The following is an 8,755-nucleotide window of genomic DNA, read 5'->3' as shown; positions in this document are numbered from 1 at the left end:
GCTCAGTAAATTTTTGAAAAAAGAATCTCAGGGTCATATGTGATGTCATAATTGTAATCTGACAACAAATCTGAACTTAAATTGATTCACAGTTGTGGGAGAAATTTTGTGAAGAAAGGACGGACACTAACGCAATTGGCAGTTAGTTTTAATACAGCATCTGTTCAGTGACATTATCTAGGAACTAAGTTGTAGCCTTAACCGTAGTCGAGGACACTAACAGTGGTTATCGATGCATTCTTCATCAAATAAAACAAAGATTTTAAAAGACAAAAATTGCACTAAAGGTCTTGGTGTAGTTTTCAATGGGTTTATTCCATGATATAATCCTATTTTCTGTCACAGGTTTTTTGTCTCTGTGCTTGTCGGAGTTGAGTCTGTCGCTGACAATCCATGATATATTAAGTGAAATAAAGTCTGCGAAACGATACTCGAGGCCTCCAGTTGGTCAATTTTATTGACAACTGTTCACATAAAATATTAAATCAGGTCCCTGGATCTTAGCGAAATCATCTTCTTAACTACCAAAAGGAAACAATCACATTCATCGACGATCAAGTGGCTCCAAATTTATCTCTGGGAAAATACAAAGCGTTCCACATTTGGTTGGTCTGCTTCACTGCTGCCGGGTCAGAGCTGTAGTTCAGGGAGTTGGCGGCCCACATCCCAATGCCGCAGAGTTTCAATTTGTTCACCAGTGCCGATTTTGATGCAATGCTCTCTGGATCATCATACCAGACCTCATGGATGCTTTCGGCCAACTGCCAGAAAATCACAGTGAGTTACACATGTATCTCGTGCACATGACACTTGAATTTTGATCACAGAAGCGAAAATTGGATCTGAAAACCTGAAGAATTATTCTACGTGAAATAAAATTAGACAATGCTGCAAAACTGGAAAATACTGTTGATTCTTACAAAGTTGAACTAAAGCAGATTCCGAAAACCACCACAATCTAATTGTCTTATAATTTATTAGTCATTAGAATTGCCAAAATTGGACCAATCTATAAAATTGCTTATCTGTGGGTTAATTTAAAGATTAATTAGGCAGTCAATTTTGTGCAGAACTGATCTGAAGAAAATGCTTACCTGTTTAATATTCCACAGTAATTTAAATCGATGGAACTGAACTTTATAAAATTTTGCAATTAATCATATGACACAGTTTTAAACAAAAGGGTCCAGAAAACAGCTTCCATTTAGAAAAAGAAAATGGTAGCGCTGCCACTGGTGTGGACCCAGGGAGAGCAGGAAATGGAGACCGTGCTCCCCACCCCCGTAGGAGACCTGCCCAGGTCTTGATGCCTATGGCTCTATACAGGCTTTAAACGGCCTGTTAAAGGGACTGAGGGTGATTGATTTTAAAATCCCACCTTTCCGTGAGGTCCGGGGCCAAGATGGCGGTGCCTGTGATCGGCGGCAGGCACGAGGGGTAGTGGTCTCCATGGAAGCAGAGAACCGGTGCAGGGCAACAGAAAACCGGAAGAACACCCTTCCCCCCCCCCCCCCCCACTGTTTAAGAAGGAGAAGCAGAGGAGATGACTCTATGGGACGGTGACCATGGCGACAGACAAGTGAAGGGTTCTGTGGCAGGTGGCGGACTGTTGGGGACTCGAGGCGAGGATCCCAATCAGGCAGCTGGTGACTGCGGTCAGAGGACTGGCACCAGGCTGCGGACTGCTGGATACTGGCTTGAGCCTGGCTGAGGGGAGCACCGGGTATCAGAAACGGGACACGAGAGGACACCGAGGGCAGCTGGATGCTTCCTGATCATGTTGGAGGTTTGGATCTGGAACTTGGGCCACTGATGGTTTGGACTGAAGACCGCGTGGCTGGGGGAGCGCTAGAGGCAAATCCATGGACATTCAGTGACTCTGGATGAACTATCTTTTGCTTCTCTTTCTCTGACTGTAAGGGGTGCCAGGCAATTCCCTCTGAAGACGAGTTTTTATTTTTACAGCTGACTAAATTTGATTCTCTGTCATAGTATACCTGTTTTATAATGTGACAATAGAAGAATCTACAGTATCTGGTGTTTCCAAGGATAACTATTCACATAATATTAAATGCTAAGTCCACGTAAAGGCAGCCAGAGGATTGGTCACAGAGGGAGGTCATCAAGGTAAGAGCTCAAGCCCGGCAAGTCAGTTACATACGCTGCCTGACCTGCACAGTTTCTCCAGTGTTGTGTTTTTACTTCAACCACGGTGTCCATTATTAGTAATTTTTTTTGGGTTACTGATGTTTTTCCGTTAAGGCCTGAATTTTTCTTGATGGGGAATTTTGGAAATATAATTCCTAAATTAGATTTATCACATTCTCAATTGAAATTAGTTAAATTAGCTCTAGTGATTGTGAGGAAATATATCACTCTTACTTGGAAATCAGATGTTTCTTTAACACTGGGAAGATGGCAAATGGAGATTCAAAGCTGCATCCATTGGAAAAAAATTGCATATAATTTGAGAGATAAATATTCTATTCTTTTGCAGATTTGGAGCTTGAACATTAGGACTGAATTTATAAATAATTCCTTTGAATCCTCCGGTTCCATGAATTTTTCCCTCGATAAATTCGGTTTCTTTTACGTGAAAATTTTTAAACGTGAGATTTCTAAGAGTGAACCAACTCAATATGTTTATCCATTATATTTTCTTTAGTATTTTTTGATGTAGTTTTAGTTTTTTTGGGGGGTAGATAGTGGGGGTGTTTGGGGAGGGGATGGGAGGTGTATTATTTTCTTTTTTTATAAAAAATTAATATGTATTTAATCATTCCTTTTATATAATACTTTGATATAGGAAAACTGTATTTATGCATGTGCTTATTATAAATAAAATATTCAAAAAAAATTAATGTCTACAGACTTTTTGTGCTTTATCCCCCCCTCAGACATAGGACATTGGGGTGCCTGGCGTGGAGTGTTTCAGCTGCGAAGAGAAACTTGTTGGACTGCTAGCCTGAATTTGCTTTTCTTGGAGTGGAGGAGAGCATGTCAGAGGTTTGTCTGATTTGGAGGGGCATTGATAGATTAGTAGGAATCCTTTTGAAAGAAAAAGACGATACAGACCAGTTAGAGATGTGGGCAGAGATAAGGCAGATAGCGTTTAATCCTGACAAGTGTGAGGTGTTACATAGAATACAGTACAGGCCCTACAGCCCATGATATTGTGCTGACCTAGGTAATCCTGCTCAACAATTTAAACCCTCCCTACCTCACACCCACAATCCTCTATTTTTATTGAATCTATGTGCCTGACCAAGAGCCTGTTAGATGTTCCTATTGTTCCTGTCTCCACCATCATCCCTGGCAAAAATGACCCTGTAACCCTCTATTTTTCTTTCATCCATGTGCCAAAACTAAGAGTCTCTTAATGTTTCAGCCTCCACCACCATTCCCGGCAAGGCATTCCAGGCACCTACAACTCTGTGTTTAAAAAAAAAACTTACCCCTGGTATCTCCCCTAAACTTCCCTCCCTTCGCTTTGTACAGATGTCCTCTGGTGTTTGCTGATCCTGCCCTGGGAAACAGGTGCTGGCCATCCACCCTATCGATTCCTCTCAGAATCTTGTAGACCTCTATCAAGTCTCCTCTCATCCTTCTACTCTCCATGGAGAAAAGCCCCAGCTTTTGAACTTTGGGAGGTCAAATGTCAGGGGAATTTAAAGACTTAATGGAAAGCATTAATGTACAGAGGGATCAGGGGTGGGGGGAGGGAGGTGGGTCCACTGCTCATTGAAAGTGGTCACACCAGTTGATGGGATGGTAACGAAGGCATGTGGTATGCTGGGCTCCAATGGGTGGATCACTAAGGAAGTCATGTTTTAGCGATATGAAACTCTGGTTAGACCACACTTGGATTATTGTGTGCAGTTCTGGTCACAGGAAGGATGAGGAGGCTTTGGAAAAGGTGCAGAATAGATTTGCCTTGATTAGAGGGGATGAGCCAGTGGTTTTCAACCATTTTCTTTCCACTCACGGTGCTCTGTGATTAGTAAGGTATTGCTTAAGATGGGATGGGAAGGTTGAGAACCACTGCTTGTGACCCAATTATTACTGAAATATTTTGCTTGAGAAAAATTGTCATTTCCTTTTGAGTTACGAAATGGTGCACATAACGAGTCAATGAGGGACGATTAAAACAGTGGTTTTCAAACTTTTTCGTTCCACCCACATCCCATCCTAAGCAATCCCTTACTAATCACAGACCAATGATGGCATCGGGAATACTTAAAGTGGGATGTGAGTGGAAAGAAACTGGGATGAGCTATGGGGAGAGGTTGGACAAACTGGGGTTGTCTTCTCTGGAGCATCGGAGGCTGAGGGGAGACCTGATAGAGGTTTATAAAAATTATGAGAGGTGTTGATATAGGGTGGATAGTCAGAATCTTTCTCCCAGGATAAAAATATAATGCACGAGAAAGACATATATTTATGAAGAAGGGAAAGAGAAGTTTAAGGGAAATGTGTGGGGCAGTTTTTTTTTACACAGTGAGTGATGGGTGCTTGGAACAGGCTGCCAGGAGCAGTGGTGGAAGCAGATACAATAAGAGGATGGACGGACATCCACCAGGGGTAAGCAACAGAATTTTAGTTTGACTTGGTCACCACGATTAGCACAGACACGTGAGCCGAAGGGGCATTTCCTGCATGTAATGTTGAATGTTCCATGTTCCATGAAAACATACAAAACATACGTGACTTGTATTGCTGAGCAGAAATTTCAGTTCTAGTCACCTCATTGAAGGAAGGATGTGGAGAGGGGGCAGAGGAGATTCACCAGGATTGGGAAACCAGTCTTATGAGGCAAGGTTAGTCGAGCTGGGACTTTCCTCTTTGGAGCATAGAAGGATGAGAGGAGACTTGATGGAGGTCTATAAGATTATGAAAGGAATAGAGAGGGTGGACGGCCAGCTCCTGTTTCCCAGAGCAGGAACTGCAAACACCAGACGATGTGTGTACAAAGTGAAGGGAGGGAAGTTTAGGGGAGTCGGGCAAGCTATTTTACACAGAGTTGTGGGTACCTGGAATACCTTGCCAGGGATGGTGGTGGAGGCTGGTATAGTAGGGGCATTTAAGAGACTCTTGGACAGGCTCATGGATGAAAGTAAAATAGAGGGTTATAGGGTAGGGAGGGTTTAGTAATTGTAGGAATGTATATGCGTACTGTTCGATGTTTACAGCAGCAGGGTGTAAAACTAGAATGTAGAGATTTCGGGTAAAAGGTCAAATATTTGGATGTGACACTAGAAAGACAATAAACCCGTGGGAACATTTGGAATCCGGAGTTTCAAAGGTCTCACCACCATCGTCTGCAGTTTCACGTATTCTTGGATTACTGCATGATCATGGCGGATATCATATTCCCTCATGCCATTCATCCCGGCTGAGGGCAGATTGCACCTTGCCCTCTAACATCAATATGTTCATCACGTATGGCGATATGTTCCCCTGATGACAGGGCAGATCCGTTCTGGAATCAACAGCTGTGGACACCACACAAAACCGGGAAATTTACATGTCGTTGCTGCAGTAAACAACGATGTGCCTGGATGAATATGGGACATTTTGTCACCGCGTTTCAGAAGTATTGAGACAAGCATGAATACAGAAGGCTCTGGACCAAGTGCTGGTAATGGGATTTTAGTGTAGATGGTGTCAAGGCAGTGTATACCATGAAGACACAGAAACCTCTGTACTGAGACCTTAGAGATAGAGAAATTCGGCACCATTCTGCTACTGTCTTCAGGAATTAATGAATATGACCTGTTCTTAGCTGGCAGTGTAAAGACCATGCCTTAAATACTAGGGTGGAGACTTCTAAATACATGCATAAGTTAAAAAGTGAACTGTTCACAGGTTTGGCATTTTTATGCTGGGATAAAAAGACCCTGGGTGAATTTCTCATTTAACAAAGGATGCGTTGATGAGGGTTCAGATGAGGTTCACAAGGATGTTTCTGGGAATGGAAGGGTTATCATATGAGGAGCATTTGACAACTCTTGGCCTGGACTTGGTAGAATTTAGGGGAATCTCATTAAAACATTTTGAATGTTGAAAAGCATGGACAAAGATTGGTAGGTTCTTGTTTAGCCAGGGCATCAAAGGTTATGGGAGAAGGCTGGGTAGTGGGGCTGAGTGGGAAAATAGATTCGATGGGCTGAATGGCCTATTTCTACTCCTAAGTCTTATTGTTTTATGGTCTTCTGGTCAACACTTCATGGAAGCATTTTGAATGTTGAAAGGCCTGGACAGAGTGGATGTGAAAAAGTTGTTTTCCCATGATGGGAGAGTCCAGGACAAGAGAGCACAACTTCAGGATTGAAGGACATCCATTTAAAACAGAGATGTGGAGGAATTTCTTCAGCCAGAGAGAGGGGAACCTCTGAAATTTGCCACCACGGGTGGCTGTGGAGGTCGCATCATTGGGTGTATTTAAGGTAGAGATTGATGGGTGTCTGAATAGTCAGGGGATCAAGGGTTATGGGGAGAAGGCCGGAGAAAGGGACTGGGTCAGTTAGTGGGTGAATGCTGGAGCAGACTCGATGGGCCGAATGGCCTACTTCTGCTCCTATATCTTATGGTCTTCTGGGCTCTACTAATTTGATAAACTTCTATCAGGTCTCCTCATGGATCTCCAGAGAAAATGACGCATGTTTGTCCACAGCTCATACCCTCTAATCCAGATAACCACCTGGTCACCGTGGGAGGCATGGTTGGCGTAACGGTTAGTGTAATGCCTTTACAGCACCAGTGGTCGGGACTGGGGTTTGATCCCCCACTGTCTGTAAGGAGTTTGTACATTCTCCCCGTGTCTGCGTGGGTTTTCCCCAGGGACTCCAGTTTCCTCCCACTGTTCGAAACCCACTGGGAGTTGTAGGTTAATTGGGCGGCATGGGCTCATGGGCCGGAAGGGCCTGTTACCGTGCAGACTACCTAAATTTAAATCCTTTCTGACATGTTATCGAGAGAGGAAAAAAAAATGATGGGCAGAACTGAGGGAAATCAAGTTTTCAAGAATGTAATGGAATTCCTTCAGGATGCATTGGGAAGAGAGGGTGAGGGTGATGCGATGTATTTGGACTTTCAGAAATGTCCCATGGAAGCAGGTTGGTCCGCAAGGTTGGAGCACAGTGAATCAGCGCTCATGCACTGGTGTGGGTGGAGAATTGGGGAAAATTTGTATGCACAGAAAAGAGTGGGATTAAGCGACCTGGTAAACCTCTTCTGCAGGAAATAGCTAAGCACAGTAATCCATGCAGCATCTGTAGATTTTCTTAGAACACGCAAGTCATGTGTTCATCACAAGAGAGGTAAAGGAGAAAGGTAGATGAGAAATCATGTAAAACTCAGAGCAGTGGGGATCCGATCTCAGATGAACAACTTCCATGTGGACACCAGCTTGTAGCAAAGTTCATCCCGAAGATGAACCCACGTTCCTCCATCGACAGGTGGGTGAAGATGGTGTAAGACGGTCAGCACGGGTTGGGTGGGCCGGAGGATCTGTTTCTGTGTGACTAAAATGGGCATAGAATCATCGTGCCACAGAGTGTGGAATCAGGCCCTTCAGCCCGACTTGCCCATGCCGGCCAAACTGTCCCACCCATACTAGTGTCGCAGTCACGTACTTTCCTTGGTCGGGAGGTGGAGAGTGAGAGCGTCAGGATCAACCGTGCGGCAGTGAGCCAATGAGAAGGTCAGAGGGGTTCAGGAAGGTGGTGTTTGGGGTGAAGAATAAAGAAAGTCGACTTCATGATACACTGAAGGAAACAAGGGAGTGTGTTCTTCATTAGTTTGTAAGCTGTGGTGAATCAGTGCCGTTACAAGTGGTGACTCCCATGAGTTCACAGAACCTTCCAATGCCCTTCTGCACTTTGTGACCCATCATCACTTTCTCAGTCACAGGAAGCGCCAGGAACTTCTCCATCGAAGATAACTGAGTTGGAGCAGCAAATGGCAGCAGGTCCAGGCTTTGGGCACCCAACAGAATTCCTTCCATCGACCTGGTTGGAATCGTGGCAGTCGAGGACATTGTAGAGGCGACGGACGGCATATTTGTTGGAAGCACCAGATATATGGCGCTGCCTCCTGGTCCTGTCAGCCACCTTGTAACTTCTATAAATGGCAGCAGGTCCAGGCTTTGGGCACCCAACAGAATTCCTTCCATCGACCTGGTTGGAATCGTGGCAGTCGAGGACATGGTAGAGGCGACGGACGGCATATTTGTTGGAAGCACCAGATATATGGCGCTGCCTCCTGGTCCTGTCAGCCACCTTGTAACTTCTATAAATGGCAGCAGGTCCAGGCTTTGGGCACCCAACAGAATTCCTTCCATCGACCTGGTTGGAATCGTGGCAGTCGAGGACATGGTAGAGGCGACGGACGGCGTATTTGTTGGAAGCACCAGAGATATGGCGCTGCCTCCTGGTCCTGTCAGCCACCTTGTGACTTCTATAAATGGCAGCAGGTCCAGGCTTTGGGCACCCAACAGAATTCCTTCCATCGACCTGGTTGGAATCGTGGCAGTCGAGGACATGGTAGAGGCGACGGACGACGTATTTGTTGGAAGCACCAGAGATTTGGCGCTGCCTCCTGGTCCTGTCAGCCACCTTGTAACTTCTATAAATGGCAGCAGGTCCAGGCTTTGGGCACCCAACAGAATTCCTTCCATCGACCTGGTTGGAATCGTGGCAGTCAAGGACGTGGTAGAAGCGACGGATGGCGTATTTGTTGGAAGCACCAGAGATAT

At 44.9% G+C, this 8,755-nt stretch overlaps 1 protein-coding gene across 1 annotated transcript in view; it reads right to left on the bottom strand.

The window, feature by feature from the left end:
- Positions 1-290: 290 nt before the first annotated feature.
- LOC138765349 (di-N-acetylchitobiase-like) overlaps positions 291-8,755 on the bottom strand; it is a 37,682-nt gene continuing 29,217 nt past the window's right edge. Inside the window, exon 8 of the mRNA XM_069942390.1 lies at positions 291-761. Coding sequence (XP_069798491.1) covers positions 555-761 — 207 coding nt within the window. The 3' untranslated portion in view covers positions 291-554. The remainder of the gene's footprint in view (positions 762-8,755) is intronic.

Source organism: Narcine bancroftii, chromosome 5 (genome assembly GCF_036971445.1).
Source record: "Narcine bancroftii isolate sNarBan1 chromosome 5, sNarBan1.hap1, whole genome shotgun sequence".
NCBI lineage: Eukaryota > Metazoa > Chordata > Chondrichthyes > Torpediniformes > Narcinidae > Narcine > Narcine bancroftii.
Note: the sequence above shows the minus strand (reverse complement) of the source record. Positions and strands in the feature narration are given on the sequence as shown.